Below are 18318 nucleotides of genomic sequence, written 5' to 3' on the forward strand. Positions count from 1 at the left end.
ATTGGAGCAAATAGTCGGCGGGTTGTCCGTCCGTTCGTCAGTCAGTCCTTCCGTCCGTCAGTCCGTCCGTACGTACGTCCCGAATTCGTGTCGGGCCCATAACTTTGTTATTTGAAGTCGGATTTTAAAACTATTTCACAGAAATTATTACCATATTTAGACGACGTGTCGCGCGCAACATTTGGGTCGCTACCTTGAAGGTCAAGGTCACAGCATGACCTTGCAGCAAAATCATGTCAGGCCCATAACTTCGTTATTTGAAGTCAGATTTTACAACTATTTCACAGAAATGATCACCATATTGAGACAATGTGTCGTGTGTCGCTCTTGTGTTAATCAGACGCCACCGCAAGGGAAAAATTGATTCAAATTCAGAAAGCAAGTTGAATTTAAACTCAAACTACAGGGATACATTCTATTAACAATTATTTTTACTACTATATTTTGTAAGCACTCTCCGTTGCCATTGATGTGCAAACGCCCTTGTTCAGTCGGAAGGCGAACATGCGACTATGTATTTAAGTGGAAAAGCGAAAACAGTTATGTGTAACTAAGTGCATCTGCTTGCATTTCCATTCAAGTCCAAAAAAACAACAACAAAAAAAAACGAGAAAATATAACATGATGTTTATATGTCGTCTGTAAACCAGCGACCTTAACCTTTGTCTTTCATATTTACACTGACCTTTCAGAGTATCAGAAGCTAAAAACAGTTTATAATCATTGTACAATTGTTGTTATATGGGATTTTCTATCTGGGAAGTCTATTTCCCAATGAGTTCTAATGTATTTTCAGTATTGTAAGACTTTTTTTAAATTTGTTATCCCTCGTAAATGGAATCCGAATGGGGGCATTGTTTGGCATTGTCCAACCATCTGTCCTTATTTCCGTCTGTCCGTATTCGTTTTCGCAATAGTTCTTGACAACTACTGACTGGATTTAATTGAAACTTTGGTGAAACATTCGATTTTATTAGGATTTGCCTGTCCTGGTGGAACCATTCAATTTTTAGTTATGGCCCCTGATTAGTTATTCAGTATGAATGCATGGTAATATTTGTTTCCCAGCTATTTCTATGCACTCGTTTACTGGATTTCAACAAAACGTTTTTTAAAAAAAGGTGTGTAACCAGAGTAACTTTTGTTTCCGCCCTATTTCTAATTAATTGATTGCCTGCTTCCAACAAAACTTGAAACCACCAATACGTAAAAGGATATGCACATGTCATTGTCATGTCCGGGTCAGACAATTTGTAATCAATAGGTCAATTTATAGTTTTTTTTTTAATTTTGCTTTAATTTGCTGTAATTATTTTGCAATCAATAAACGGTTTATCTTTGAATTGTGATTACAACTGGCTATAACTTTGTCATTTATTTGTAGGTTTCATTCATACCCTGAGAAAAGAAAGCGTGTTAATAAAACAGACATTTTGAATACCTCAAAAATGACCTTGACAAGGTCAAATAATTGTCTTATTTGCTTAAAATTTTATAACTTTGTTATGTACTGACGGATTTGATCCATACTTGCACAAAATCATGATTATCTTGCAATCACCATTGCCAAATAAATGGTAGTTTATATCAAAATTATACTCATTACTTGGATTAAATGAAGGTGAGCATAATTATGCATGCTTTACTGCACTTGAATCCTGTCATTGTAATTGTTAAACACTTAAACTTAAAGACCAAATTACGTTTCACAATTTCCTATCAGAACTATTTTATTACGGAATATCAGTTTGTTTTTGCGAACCTCATTTAGTAGTTTAGTCAGAATATTCAAAGAAGGGAAAACTTTTGTTCTCACCTAGGCGGCAGTTTCGGTTAAGCTTTGCATGCAAGATGGCATCTCCAAAATGTTTAAAGCGAAAGAAGGGAATGGGTTGATACCTCGCCCACTTACTTTAGAGCATAGTAGAAGGTCATTTTTAAGGACCATATCTCAAACGTGAATAAAATAGAGAAAAACAGAATCCCTAAAGAAAGTCCAACACAACAAAATTGAAAATGTTGCAGGCTCGGTTTGATTGAGCCTGTTCATGGACGGTACTGGAAAGTGCAAGTTACCGTCCATGCCCCCTAGCACCTGCTTAAGCAGAATTCAATATTCAATTCGAAATAGGTGAAATTTTGAATTTAAACATCCGCAGATGTGTTCATTTGGTGGTTATCATGGAACCTTCAATGTGACACAGTAGTGCTCATTCCATGAAAAGCTGCGTATGGTCCCCATGTAAAAGAATGTTTTTGCCCTACACGAAAAAATAATGGGCAAAACTAAATAAAAATGGAATTTTGAAAGGGGATCTGAGGTTATTAAGCCTGCATATCACAGATAAAGCGTCAAAAGACAAATTTAAAAAGCAGGAAACATATTCTAAGCGTGATTATACAGTATTCAAGTAGGAATACTGGAACCACCAAAGTTGATAATGCCCAAATAGAAGAAACTTAAAGTACCACATAACATGTATACACAACAATAATGTTGTGCTGAACGATCTTCAAGGGACGTATATTATGGTCCTTTTTGAATTTACAAGAGAATATATTGCTTGTACCATCAGTCTTATTACTTAAGGAATTCACTTGAAACATAAGAAAAGTCTTTTGGGTGATTATTTGAGGTCACAATCCGAGGCCAATAACTCTGCAGTGAATTTTTAACGACATAATGACACTTTTTTGAATTTCTTACTTTATAATTTGCATGCAACAGCGATCATAAAAACTACTGAACGTATTCACTACAAACTTTTTCTTCTATTTTGCATTCTTTATCTAAGGTTTATGACTCTTAAAAGGATTTTGATTAAATCATTGCCCTTCTTGACTTAGAAAATGTTAAAATTGTTAAAATCCATATCAATATCATGTGTCTTGTTTAGTGACCTCTGGTTATGATCGCGGCGACATGTATAAAGATCATGTAACTCATTTTTTATGTTTTAATATCATAAATATAATGCTCAAATATAGATTTATCAATATTGTAAGTTCCAAAATGCAGTATTTGTAAAGATATGACCGAATTTACATTTCATTTTAATAAAGAGAAGGTAATTAGAAATTTATTTTCTATAAAGTCTAAGTCAAATTTTTTAATAAGAAATGAATGCGTATATTTTAGTGATTACATATAATGTTACAAATATTTGCAGTGCATATTTTACATATTCTTTGATGTCTGAAATTGTTTTAGAAGCATAATTATATACATATTTAAAGTTTCACTTATGTATGGTAATAACATCAAATATAACATACAAGTTTAAGTTTCAATGTGCATTAAAAACTTAAATCCACAGTCATATACATTTGTATATGAATAAACCTGCTTTTAGAAAAGATCAAGTTGATCGAAATTCATTGCATTCATAAACTCAATATTGATCCTTTAATCAATAAAGCAAAACACAGTTTAATTTTCTTGTAGAAATGTGGAGATTGGATATTTCTATATAGAATCAATGACTAGAACTAATATGTTTTGAACGTTGCGTTTCATAGGGGCCATCTAGATTTATTCTGAAAATTATAGGTAAAAAATTACAAACTTTATAACTCACTTTAACATTTGACAATTGAAATTCTCTTCCATCAATGCATCTAAGATGAGCGCCACCATGGCCCTCGTATAAGTAATTTTTACGAATTTTCTAACTAGTTAGTGAGAATATGCACTTTTTCATGTATTTTAGACTAATCAACCATGGTGAAAGAAGACGAAAACTTTTTAAGAGTTTCCTTATTGCTGCTTAAAGGGGGTACATTGGTGTCAAAAGAAATACTGAATATAGAAGTGAATAAGTCTGGCAAAAACATTGACGATCTTCTAAAACCGTTCGAAAAGAAACTCTACTATAGAACTTTGAAAAAGCAAAGAGAAAAGTTGTTTCCTCAATATGGCACTGGAACTAATATAGAAGTATGGGACATAGCAATGCTTGTCACTGTCCTGCTAACAGTCTTCAAAAACTCTTTTGATGATGACCAGAAAGATCATTTAAAAACAATTAAGACTATTAGAGATGAAGTTTATGCTCACAATCCATCCTCTTCACTAAGCAACGATGATTATGATGATATACGCGGGCAGTTAGAGAAAGCATATTTGTCTTTGTCAAATTCGATAGGAAACGACAAGAAAAATGAATGTGATGACATTATAAAGGAATGCACTAACGATCCTTTCAGTCCTGAAGACCTAAAGAGACATTTAGAGAACCAAGAGGACCTTTTCCAAGTAGTGCTTGACAAGATGAACGAACATGAAAAAAGTATTCGCGAAATGAAAGATGGTAACATTTTTCTTTCTGTTCTTTTTTAAATTTTAAAGACTTAAAACTCATCTGTAATATCTATAAAGAAGATAATTTAAATTGGTCCAATTAATTGAAATATTTTTGTAAGTATGAAAGTGCTTTCAAATTAGAAATATGTATATCAGATATCAGTTAGAGTAATTTTATGCTCCTCGAAAAATTTCGGGGGAGCATAAAGTCGCAGCCTTGTCCGTCCGTCCGTCTGTCCGTACAAACCAGAGCTACATTATGGGTTTGGTCTATTGTTCTTATAACAATAGATGTCTTTGATGTCATTAATTCCGTTTCTCTAGTTGGGTTATTTTCTGCATTGGTGGGTTAAAAAGAACAAAAGAAATAACAAAAGAGAACCCCATAATGTAGCTCTGGTAAGAACGTCCGTCCGTCCGAGCAATAAGAACCGTAACTCTGCCTTGCCTAATTTGTGAATTATTCCCCTTTGTTTATTTTACACTTTGAACTTTGTCCTGGACACAACTCTAAAACTATAAGAGGTATTCACATGAAACTTTGTAGGTAGATAGATCTCATTGAGTTGGTATGCAGTGCTTAAGAACCGTAACTCTACCTTGCCTTATTTGTAAATTATCCCCCTTTGTTTATTTTACTTTTTGAACTTTGTCCGGGACATAACTATAAAACTATAAGAGGTATCAACATAAAACTTTGTAGGTAGATAGATTTCATTGAGTAGGTGTGCAGTGCACAAGAACCGTAACTCTGCTTTGCCTAATTTGTGAATTATTCCCCTTTGTTTATTGTACACTTTGAACTTTGTCCTGTACATAACTCTAAAACTATAAGAGGTATTAACATGAAACTTTGTAGGTAAATAGATCTCATTGGGTAGGTGTTGATTGGACAAGGACCGTAACTCTGCCTTGCTTAATTTTTGAATTATCCCCCTTTGTTTATTTTTACACTTTGAACTTTGTCCGGGACATAACTCTAAAACTAAAAGAGGTATCAACATGAAACTTTGTAGGTAGATAGATCTCATTGAGTAGGTGTACAGTGCACAAGAACCGTAACTCTGCTTTGCCTAATTTGTGAATTATTCCCCTTTGTTTATTTTCACACTTTGAACTTTGTCCGGGACATAACTATAAAACTATAAGAGGTATCAACTTGAAACTTTGTAGGTAGATAGATCTCATTAATTAGGTATGTACTGCACAAGAACCGTAATGCTGTCTTGCCTAATTTTGGAGTTATTGCCCTTTGTTCATTTTGACACTTTGAACTTTGTCTGGGACATTACTCTAAAATTATAAGAGAAATCAACATGAAACTTTGTAGATAGAGAAGTCTCATTGGGTAGAAGTGCAGTGCTAAAGAATCTTAACTCTGCCTTGCCTTATTTTGAAGTTATTGCCCCTTGTTTACTTTTACTTTTTGACTTTTGTCCGGGACATAACTCTAAAACTATTAGAGATATCAACATAAAACTTTGTAGGTAGATATATTTGATTAAGTAGGTGTGCAGTGCACAAGAACCATAACAGTGCTTTGCCTAATTTGTGAATTATTCCCCTTTGTTTATTGTACACTTTGAACTTTGTCCTGTACATAACTCTAAAACTATAAGAGGTATTAACATGAAACTTTGTTGGTAAATAGATCTCATTGGGTAGGTGTTGATTGGACAAGGACCGTAACTCTGCCTTGCTTAATTTTTGAATTACCCCCCCCCCTTTGTTTATTTTTTACACTTTGAACTTTGTCCGGGACATAACTCTAAATCTAAAAGAGGTATCAACATGAAACTTTGTAGATAGATAGATCTCATTGAGTAGGTGTACAGTGCACAAGAACCAAAACTCTGCTTTGCCTAATTTGTGAATTATTCCCCTTTGTTTATTTTCACACTTTAACTTTGTCCGGGACATAACTATAAAACTATAAGAGGTATCAACTTGAAACTTTGTAGGTAGATAGATCTCATTAATTAGGTGTGTAGTGCATAAGAACCGTAACTCTGTCTTGCCTAATTTTGGAGTTATTGCCCTTTGTTCATTTTGACACTTTGAACTTTGTCTTGGACATTACTCTAAAATTATAAGAGATCTCAACATGAAACTTTGTAGATAGAGAAGTCTCATTGGGTAGAAGTGCAGTGCTAAAGAATCTTAACTCTGCCTTGCCTTATTTTGAAGTTATTGCCCCTTGTTTACTTTTACTTTTTGACTTTTGTCCGGGACATAACTCTAAAACTATTAGAGATATCAACATGAAACTTTGTAGGTGGATCGATATCATTGGAAAGAACTGCAATGCTTAAAGAACCTAAACAAAGCCTTGTCTAATTTTGGAGTTATTGTCCTTTATTCACTTTTCGCCCTTTATTCACTTTTCACTTTGAATTTTACCCGGGACATAACTTTGAAACTATAAGAGATATCATCAGGAAACTTTAAAGATAGATAGATATCATTGAATAGAAGTGCAGTGCAAAAAAACATAACTCCGCCTTGCCTAATTTTGGAGTTTTTGCCCTTTGTTCATTTTTTTTATACTTTCCTGTGTCCAAAACCTTCGCGGGGAGCATCACCCGGTTCAACCGGTTCTTGTGTAATTTAAACAGAAAAGTGTCCATAAAAATAAAGAAATTATATATTATTCATATGTCATTATATTTACAGCTATATTGGCTAGACTTGACTCTATGGAGAGGAAGGAGGATAGAAGTATAAAGAAAATCAAAGGTACGACAATATAATGATATCTAAATTCATTAAACATTTGATATAAAACACTTAAAATAGCAATATTTGTATGTCTGTCCTAAAAGTTCGCATAATTATTCTGCAAAATTTAAAACATTTAATTATATATGGGTTTACAAAAAAAATAAGCAAAACATTTGTAATGATGCATAATGCGGAAACGATGCAAGTCATTTCTAAGTTAATTCCATGGCAGTCTCACTCGACATGTAGACATTGATATCATTCCTATTGTCCTTTGATGAATATTATGGGCACCCTGTGTTCAAAAAATGTATGTCAATATTATGTATGCATAACCTTTACGGATCCCTAATCTGTCCGATACGCAACACACTTTCGCCCTTCTGTCTCTTTCTAGTAAATCCTGAAAACTGAAATCACGATGCCGCTTTGATATTCCCGCTTTGAAATCGCCCACAAAACTTATTTTCACTGTTGATAAACGCTCGGGCCTTTGCAAACCGTATATATTGATCACATTGTCATTTCCTGGAACGTTTTAATAATTTTGATTGTTTCATTTGATGAGCTTTAAAGAGACACGCGAAACCTTGTCATATTCTGTTTTCGTAAACATCATATTCACCATTTTTATGTAAGTCATTTGTGGTGTTAGAACGCGTTGATGTATGATGTCAAAATTTAAAATTCACTTGTCAACGATTCGGGAAAACTCACGCTAGGTGCTTGTTTTTTTATCATTGTAAAACAAGAACATGTTTTGTCAACAGAATTGTTGAAATTTTGACTTGAGACGGTTGGCAAACTTTCGAATCTTAGAATAGCTATTTTAAAAAAATGTAATGATGTTTTTTCGTAAAATTTGTCGTATGGCTTAATATTTTAAAAGTAAACATATTTGTGTTCTCATAATAGTTCATTATGTTTTTTTTATTCGAATTTTTATCGAACCCTTGTAGGTATTTATATTTCTGAATAAATCAATATCTGTCTTTATCTTCATATCGGTCTTGATTCTATGTTAAATTTAGTCTTTAGGGAAATTATGAATTAGTTGTGAAATGAGTAGTGAATATCTAAACCTTCGATTCTTTATTGGTGACACAGCCAAAGTGACATTTTTTAAAATCATTTATAGATACTAGATATTTTAGGAATACATTTGTATTTTGTGAGATCATTTTTAGCTCCACTTTTTTAATGAAAAGATTCGAGCTATTGCTTCATTATTGACGTTTACGTTTCTGTTGCCGATGTCTTTTTCGTCACAAATGTTAATGTCGTGTATATGAGATAAAATTATAGACTGTTTACACCGATGCTAGAAAAACCTGTCTTACAATCCAAATGTGCTTAAACTGACTTCATTCCCACTAGCCTTTTATAAAAAAATTGTATTCTTCACAAACGTCATTCTGCCGTTAAGAACGAAGTTGTAAATTCATACACTTCTAAAAGAAAAAAAAAATTAAATTGAAATATTAGTTTTTTTTGTAATTTATATTCGGAATATCATTAATTTGTAATATGCAAGAAAAAGAATCAAACACCGGCTGTCGTCACAGACACGCATATTTAAATTTCGGGTTACTATTTAGCGGAAAACTCGGCTGAGCCTCGTTACCGCCATAACCAGTTACCCTCGAGCTAGATTTTACTGTCTGTATCGGTAACCGGTGTAAGATATTTAAAGATGGCCAAATATATTGTATTTCTTCACGGATTACCTTTATACATGGACACAAACGACTTTGGACAAGACCTGAAAATGCATCAGATTGAAATTGCCCTTCACTCAAAAATGACCTTGCCCTTCAAGTACAAATGGATGAATTTTGTTTCATTTTAGACACAGAATTCTTTGATACTTCAAGAAAACCTAAAATCTTAACTTGACCCTGACTCATGTATGACCTTTACTTTGAAGGTTAAATTATTGACAATTGTTAGAAATTTACTTTAGCAGGCTATTACTTTTTTATTAATGAATGGATTGTCTTCATACTTGGTATACACGTTTAGGTCGAGTGGTTAACGCATCTGACATGTAATCTAAGGGTTTCAGGCCGTGTTGATTCAATCCCGTCAGGTGCAAGCCGTTGTTTCTTTGAGAAAACTTTACAGTCATTGCTAAGAATAGGTTGGTTCCAGCAGCGCATTCAATGCTGTTTCAAGAAGCATATAGCTTCCAACACATCTGAACTAATATTAGTTCATATAAACTTAAAAAAACCCGTAAGGACATGTTCTTTAAAAAGATAAATATAACTTGACATTGACTAGCTATTTTTTGTATCTTCAAGAAAATCTCACTAAACATGACCCTAACATATAATAATGAATAGATTGTCTTCAGTTTTTGTCACAACAACATTAAGAGCAAGTTCTTTAAAATAAAACTAAACTGTATTTGACCTTGAATTTGAAACGACCTTGATCCTGAAGGTTGAATTATTTTGTTTCACAGCTTTTTTGTTAGAGTTGGCGATAACTTATAAATGTAAAAGGACAAGACTTTCAAGATGCTTTGAAAAAACTTGAACCTAACCTATATTTGACCTAAAAAGTCAAGGTCAAATTATTAAATTTCGTTACAATTGACTGTCACTTTTTTATTTTTAGGCATATCTTTCGTTTTTGGACGAAACCATACATGTGACCAGGCAAAAATCTTACAAAAATTCTAAAACATAATTTTTCTTTTAAATGACTTTGACCATCAAAGTCAAATCATTTATTTTTATGTACATGTTTTATCATACTCTAATGGCCATTAACAATTACATTCAAGTTTGACATTGATCTGTAATTGACTTTTATTGTCAAAACCAAATATGATTTTTTAATTTCAATTCTGTGTATATATTTTAAAACACTCTACTACAAAGTCTCCATGTCCTCTGATGTGTCCTCCTTTAGAAGTGAAAAAAGTCGGACCGACGTTGTTGATGTGCATGCATTTGCAAAATAAATGTGTTTTACATCATGCTAATATTGAATCTTTAATATTGATACATACTTGTTTTAGTGATAGATACAGAGTTAACTTTGAGTGGAGCTGTAAATGAAAAAGACGACATAGATTTCGCTGAGAGTATAGTCACAACAATTATCAATAAAGCAATAAGGAAAGCTGGTGGAGATAAAGACGATTACCCAAAGATTCGAAAAGTTGTTGAAAAGATGCTGGAAGATATTAAAGACTTGCCTGAAGTAGAAGTCCTTCAAGCAGTGCATAAGTGCATCATATTGAAATTTGAATGTAAAACATATGCCGGTTTACACAGTATCCTAGTATACTTGCACAGCGATGCATTTAAGAGTATCCTTAAAGAACTTGCCGTCTCTCTAAATACAATTCCAAAACTGAAGGGCAAACAAATAAAAATTGATGCGGACGTGACCTGGGAATGCCTAAAGAATATCTTTGATACACTAAGTAAGTCTGTACTATTTAATGTTTATTTAACTGTTTAACTAAAATTATTTTTTGATATATTTATTGCACTTTTACTTAATGCCCCGTTGAAAAAAAATCGGTAGGGGGTTACTTAAATTCGCGTGTCCCCGATGGTTTATGAGCTGAATTCCGTGACTTTATAATGCTTAAAAGATATTTCAGATACACTATGTAAGTCTTTACCATTTAATATTTATTTACTTTTTACTTAATTTTAATATTTGAATTATTATATATTTTACTTTACTTAACCCCTGCCGAAAAGAAAATTGGAAGGGGATGATAAAATAAACTTGTCTTTCGGGCTATCATCATATGTTCTGTGAGCTTAATTCCGTATAATCTTAGTTTTTTTCATTAACATTGGTTTGATTGTGGGAAATTGTTTATACTTACGGCATTTACAGAGCAAGTAGGTAAGCAAGCGTGCCCCGTAGACACCCCTTTATGAGGATTTTTGTCCATTTTGTTATCATTTGATATAAAAACTCTGTTTTGATTGGCCCAGGGGTCACAGAGATAGAAAAGCTTATTTTCATGCATTCATTCTTATTATAAATGGATATCTGTTTAAAAGATATTTTTGATTACTTTAAATTTTAATTACTTAATACAATTTTGCATTTGAGCGTATATTGCCACACCTATGCGGTTCTCTTGTAATAATATATTTTTTCTGATCATTCAGGATTATTGATTCTTTTAAGTGTTGAACATTGAGTACCACCATAGCCGGTGCTGGGGGGCGTTAGGGATGCTGCACGTTTTCATTAACCCTCATGTACTGACTCAGGCAAACCGAGTCTGCATTTTTCATGTAATTTTGTTGTGATTAATGCTTCAGTAGGATCACACTTTATCCAGAGATTTTTATCCAAAGTTTTTTGCCTGTTTCTGACTTATTTTGGCACATACGCTTAAAAGACACAAGAAAAATATGACGTATATCCCCTTAGTGGTACAAATGATAGATCAAACATCATTTAATAAGGTACCAGTCAAACTATTAAATTGTGTTTCTTATGAACAAATCTCGAACATGGACTCTAATGGTCATTTCTCTCGCACAGCTGGTTAAGATATCATGTTGAATTAGCAGTCCAATCAGAGAAATTATTAGCATATACTTGTTTGTTAACCAAGAAAGTGGATGGGTCAATCGTTGAGATATGATCAAAATATAAGAAGCAGAAAAAACAAACAATTAGAAACGAAACCCTTCATACCATTGTAGGAAAAGCTATTATTTATTATTTTTAACTCGACTACACAAAGTATATGGGAGGCTGTCAAATGCATTTCGAAGTGTGTGTCGATGCCCGCGTCCAGTTTACAGTAAACTTGTTTTTACAATAATTTCTTTATCTTTTATTTAAGGGATTAACTTCAAATTTCAAATATATGTTCCTGATCATCACGCACATCTTATGTTAGGATGTTATACCTTTAGCTTCAGTAATTCCAGAATTTTCTGCATACCCCTTTCCTTAAAAATGGTTATCTTTTACAATAACTCTATTATATTTGCTGTAAAACATATGTAGCCTATCATCACCCACATAAGGTATAAATGTGTCAAGAAATATTTGACTGTCAGCCCTCATATGATGTATGACAAGGTTCATAACTCTAGGATATTTTATTCACCAGTTATTTTCTCTTTTAACTTAGAATCCTGCTTTAAAAAAGTATTTTACTGTTCTCATTTTTGTTACTAAGAGGTTTATTTCACGTAACATTATTTGGCGGAAAACGTTAGACATATATAGTATTGGCTTGGTATTGATACAAATATATACATGTATATAAATACTATAACTGCTGTTTTCATAGTTTTGTTTTTGTTTTCTGTACTGGGTCCTGTATCTAATTAAATATCTGGAAAAAAGTAATCCCTCGGAAGCATTATAATCAGCAAGATAACATGAAAATTGCAATCTCGGTTTGATTGTGTCTGTACATGAGGTAAAATGAATAAGTGCAATATTCCTCACGACCCCTAGCACCGATTGGAGCGGTACTCAATTTTCAACACTTAAAAGAGCTCGAATCAATGATTCCGAAAGACCAGAAAAATATAGCAACACTGAAGCGGAGCACGTGCAACGTTTAACGGCTGCAACATGACACGAACTGTTGTGATGTTTAAATATCCGAAAGTGAGCCCTCGGAAGCATCAAAATCAACAAAAATACAAAAAATTGCAGACTCGGTTTGATCGAGTCTGTACATCAAGAGCAATGAAAAAGTGCAGCATCCCCCACATCCCTAGGACCGACTTGAGCGGTTCTCAATTTTAAACATTCTTAATGTAACAAACCATTGCTTATTATCATATTTTTTATATTTTAAGAACAACATCAAATTCAAATGGTTTTACACCACTTATTTAGGGAGGGAGAGAGATCGAAATTGTTATGGTTTCTTTTTGAAAAGTGATGTTAAATATTTATTTTTCTAATTATGTATACTCTAAATACCAAAATATTGTTACTCATACCTAAGAATGTAAAATATTTAAAAAGGGTTTGCGGGTGGTAAATGAGGCTGAGGGGAGGTTTTCGTAAAAGAAACAGATAGTAAGGAAAAAGACAAAATAAGTATACATATAATGACATGGTAAACGTCAGTCTTTTGGATATCCTGATTAATCTACAAATATTTGTTACTTTCAAATCAATCAATGTTTATCGGGAAGACGAATAATATCATAGGCATGGAATAGAATGGCCTTCCTACAAAAACTGGTAAAAGTAATTGAAAAATAATTTAAGAAAAATTTTTAATTAAAAAACTACTATTACATTGTAGACTCCGAAACATCAGATAGGGATAGAACTATTTATAAACGAACCATTCGGATGCCGATAGAAGTTAAAACGGAAGAAGGGAGAAGACATCTATGGTCAATGTTTGAAAATGGTGGAGCTACTAATAGATTAAATGAACTATCAGAAGCAGTTTTTGAAGAGTTACACACTCGAATTACAGTGACACCTTCCGTTGGTTCAAGGGAGATTGAAGATGCCGTAAGACAGACAGGTAAGTTCATTGATATTATGATATGAAGCATTGTAGTTTAACTTATTTTGCCCCACTTTGGGTCATAAGGTTACTGGCTTTTGGCTATTCGAGTCGATACTTACTGGATCATATGCTTGCCTTTAAACATGAAAAACACGGGATATTATGAATGCTAGGTGGTCATCGTTGTTGTTGTTGTCGACGACGTCTCCTTCCATGGATCCTTCCATGTGATGAAGCTATCCAGCTAGCTTACGGAACGTCGGTGGTTCTACTCAGGTGCCTGGTCGTGACTGAGATAATGCACGGAGGGGCTTCAACAGGTAGGCTGGAACAAAGAAAAAAAAAACATCGTTGACTCGAAAACATTTTTGTAGCCCATGAGTAAATCACATACATAAATCTTCGAATACCTGTTTATCATGATAAGTTGCAGCTGTAAGACAAGGATAATTATTATGAAAGCGATTTTCATGCCCCCATATAGGGATACAGTTTTACAGTGTTACGATAATAGGTTGGTAACCATCAATAGAAAAAGAAGGAAAAATACTATCGAACGCTTCCCAACAAAAGCTAGATATGCGCGCAGAGAAGACAAAACCTGCTTCCAGTTATACATATTTTTGATTCCATATGTATATTCATACAATAGTTAAAACAAATTTCATCTTAGTTGATAGTATCTCAGTCTATCAAGTCTAGGCCATACATAAATGTAATAACATATTCAATGTGTTTGATCGGTTGTGTTACCCTTAATTATTGACAAACAAATTTGCTCCAGTCGTAGATGAACACAATGCTCCAAACCCGAACCCGCAAGGTGTTCACTTGCGTGTTGATTCAAAACTTAAACCACCGAATCCGCCTATTGGGGTTGGTTTCTGTTAAGGAGCGTCTAAAAATATTTTGATATATTCGCAGTTAGGCGACCACTTGTGCGTCGTCTGATCTTGCCCAGGCGCTATATTTTACGTGAAATCTGAAACTATCGCACATGTTTCATTTTCCACTGTAGTACAATCCCACACTTGCCAGTTAGTAGTTATCCCTAACATTTGTTTCGGGTTGGTGTCAAACGTCTTAAGTCTATTTTCGTTATATTTCATACTTTTGTTTAAGCGTACACATTAATTGACGTTTATCTTGTTTATGCCGAAGCTTCGTAGGGTATTCATTTATATAATATTTCTTATTAGACGTTAACTACAAATCTGGAAAAAGTGTGATATCTCGGAATACTTTCTATGGAAAAAACACGAAAAAATAAACACAAAAAAAAAACAATATCTAACTGTATATTACTTTAACAATCGAAATCAAAATAATTAACAAATATGATCGAACTTGAAAAAGTTTACCCTTTGGTTTCATATTCATCAGTGATTACTGTCAACACCTCAACTGAAATGATACAAAAATGTCTACATGAAAGTTATGATTAAAGTGCATTGTTCCTCAATATACAAAATTTTGCAATCACAAAAGTTGATTGTAAAGTACGGTTACATTTTTGCCGAGTTTAAATAGTAGATTTAATCTTTTTATTTAATGCATTGTCTCTCTAAGTCTATGAATTTACAGTAAATTTTACTTTTAGAAAAAATCAACAAAACATTAAATGGAGGCCAAATATCAATTTTGAAAATGCTCTTTTCCTTTTTTTTACTGTATATTGTCCCGTCAATTCAGGGGTGTAACAATTGCAAGGAAATACTTTTTTCAAGAGGCTGCGTGAAATTAAAATATCATGATTGTAGATTTACGTTGAAACATTACAGAAATGAAAGAAAAACATTCTGTAAAAATTGGTCACTGGAAAGATTAATCAAAACTCTGTCGGAAAATTAACTCCGGTAGCCTGTTCAATTTTCTTGCAGTACTAAACAACAGCAAATATATCAGTTCTGCATGTTTGAACAAAAGTTTAAAGTCACACACAGATTTATAAATTCCAGTACACTGAGCTTATACAATTGATGAAAGCAAAAGTAATATTTGCAAACTAAATCAAAAATATCAAATAAAGATTTTGTCTATAAACAAAAAATAAACATGAAATCTCAATGAGCTTCAAAACATACAGTACATCAAGAATTTTTTTGGTGCTGGAAGAAATTCATAGAAGAGTCGCAATTTTGCTAAGTTCAGACCATTATTGAATTTTATTTTTTTATAAACACACTACTGTAGTAAATGCTTGAAAGATGAAAAGTTGAATATCAATATTTTTTAAAACAGTAGATCTAGATTTCACTGGCCGTTCATTCTTTTCTTTTCAACAGACTGTCAGACCGACTTATCAATATAAAGTTTAACGTTAAAAACAACACCGCTTCTAATTAGATTGTTGACAAGAAAAAATCGTCAACAACGGTGCACTATTTCGATTCTTTTTAACGTCGCTCATGTGAATGTTTACTTTTTTCTTTACTGCAGTACATATAATGTACCACAGTAGATATCTACTCTAAAACGTCTATGTCTAACTTGAATATCTAAATCTTTTTTATGCCCCCACAGAGTGGGAGCATATAGCGTTGCACTTGTCCGTCCGTCTGTCCGTCCGTCCGTCACGCCGTACGTCTGTCCGTCCGTCTGTCCGTACGTCCCGAAATATTGTGAACGCAACTCCTCTTAAACGGGATGGCAGATTTTGCTTAAACTTTTAGGGATGAACAACCTTAATATGTAGATGGTAGTAAAGGAAGGAATTTTCGCTGCGACCAAATTGAACAGAATTATGGCCCTTTGTTGATTTTTTCACTATATACCATATAGAAATTTTGTGAACGCAACTCCTCTTAAACCAGATGGCAGATTTTGCTTAAACTTCCAGGGATGAACAACCTTAATGTGTAGATGGCAGTAAAGGAAGGAATTTTTACTGCGACCAAATTTAACAGAATTATGGCCCTTTGTTGATTTTTTCACTATATACCATATAGAAATTTTGTGAACGCAACTCCTCTTAAACTGGATGGCAGATTTTGCTTTAACTTTCAGGGCTGAACAACCTTAATATGTAAATGATAGTAAAGGAAGGAATTTTTGCTGCGACCAAATTTAACAGAATTATGGCCCTTTGTTGATTTTTTCACTATATACTATGTAGAAATTTTGTGAACGCAACTTCTCTTAAACCAGATGGCAGATTTTGCCTAAACTTCCAGGGATGAACAACCTTAATGTGTAGATGGTAGTAAAGGAATGAATTTTTGCTGCGACCAAATTTAACAGAATTATGGCCCTTTGTTGATTTTTTCACTATATACCATATAGAAATTTTGTGAACGCAACTCCTCTTAAACCGGATGGTAGATTTTGCTTAAACTTCCAGGGATGAACAACCCTAATGTGTAGATGGTAGTAAAGGAAGGAATTTTTGCTGCGACCAAATTTAACAGCATTATGGCCCTTTGTTGATTTTTTCACTATATACCATATATATGTTGTCAGTGGGGGCATCCGTGTCCTTTGGACACAGTTCTAGTTATCTACTGCAGTAGATCTAGAAGTTAAATAAAACTTCGTCGTGGCTTAAAATATTCATTTCATTTTTTTAGACTAGTCAGTTAACGAAAATGTTATGCCACTAATATTCGAGACAAGCTCAACGATTCGGACTTAAATGCCCATCAACATCATAAAGTATTTGTACAAATTTAACATGTTTTTCAAAGTTTCATTTTGTGGGCCAACAAACTAAGAAGATATATTTTTCAATATAGAAATTTAAAGCACAACTGCATAAGAACATTATTTCTTTCATTTTGAAGTGAAAACATCAGAAGTGAAGTTTATGTTCAATGTTGTTTTTTTCAGTATAGACATGTCCAATAAAAAATAACACAAGTTATACCGTAAAGCAATCTTAGAAGACAAATATACTTTCGCTCAGCTCTGAACATTGACAATCAAGTTAAGTCATTTTTTCCCAATCAACATGTTAATTTCATATCAAATCAATACAAAAATTAAACCACCCTTTTCCATCTGACAAAACATTTCGCTAAAATATTTGAAATCGCTCTTCAACTGCGCTCCGTAAATTTGACAAATAAGTGATCAATTAGAAAATATCCAACTTTTATCTAATTCTCTTTTTTAAGGCTAAAAAATAAAAATAACAAGAAATTAAATAAAATGAACAGAACTTTTAGATATTTGGCATATATTATTACCTTGTTATCTTCTACAAAAGTGATTAAAATCTGGAGTGTCTTGGTTGATATAGACTTATATTGGACAATACATTTTAGTTTTCTCCTCCGAAAATACAATTACCAAGCTTAGATTTTAAGCATATGACATTGCCTAATGGACCTCTTCATATGTTTACATTAGTTATTTTCCCACGGCAAAAATGGCCCGCCTTGAAGGAATCTTTATTTACAAAGAAATGTATTGTAAAATTATCTTAAAAGATTTCATTCGGAACCTAAAATGTTTTGCCTGTAGTACCACATTGTGGTCGTCTTAACACAAGTCAACTACATTATGCACATGGATTCAAGATTGGCGCCGCGCTAGGGTCATTGAATGGGTAAAATCAGACTTTAATAGTATTCTAAAATGCATTTAAGACTTTTGTGAAGTGAAACTGCAACGCTGAGAGCTAAGATGTTATCTATATATATATTTTAAAAATCATGCATCTTGCGTTAAAGTGACATTATGCTTATATTTGCATTGTCAAGTTGAGCTGAATTGACTATATATTTCAAAAGATTGACTGTTTTAATGGTGATTTACCAACAGTTGATATTGAAAAGTGTTTTGGATAAAACATAAATATGTCTAAAAT

At 33.1% G+C, this 18318-nt stretch overlaps 1 protein-coding gene across 1 annotated transcript in view; it reads left to right on the plus strand.

The window, feature by feature from the left end:
• The window catches only part of LOC132736306 (sacsin-like), a 71845-nt gene that overhangs the window by 16553 nt on the left and 36974 nt on the right, over positions 1 to 18318 (plus strand). Inside the window, exons 2-5 of the mRNA XM_060723409.1 lie at positions 3711 to 4310; positions 6977 to 7039; positions 10053 to 10463; positions 13296 to 13526. Of these exons, the coding sequence (XP_060579392.1) occupies positions 3722 to 4310; positions 6977 to 7039; positions 10053 to 10463; positions 13296 to 13526 (1294 nt within the window). The 5' untranslated portion in view covers positions 3711 to 3721. The remainder of the gene's footprint in view (positions 1 to 3710; positions 4311 to 6976; positions 7040 to 10052; positions 10464 to 13295; positions 13527 to 18318) is intronic.

The sequence above is a fragment of the Ruditapes philippinarum genome, unplaced genomic scaffold, assembly GCF_026571515.1.
Source record: "Ruditapes philippinarum isolate M1 unplaced genomic scaffold, ASM2657151v2 ctg1732_1_1_1_1, whole genome shotgun sequence".
Taxonomy (NCBI): domain Eukaryota; kingdom Metazoa; phylum Mollusca; class Bivalvia; order Venerida; family Veneridae; genus Ruditapes; species Ruditapes philippinarum.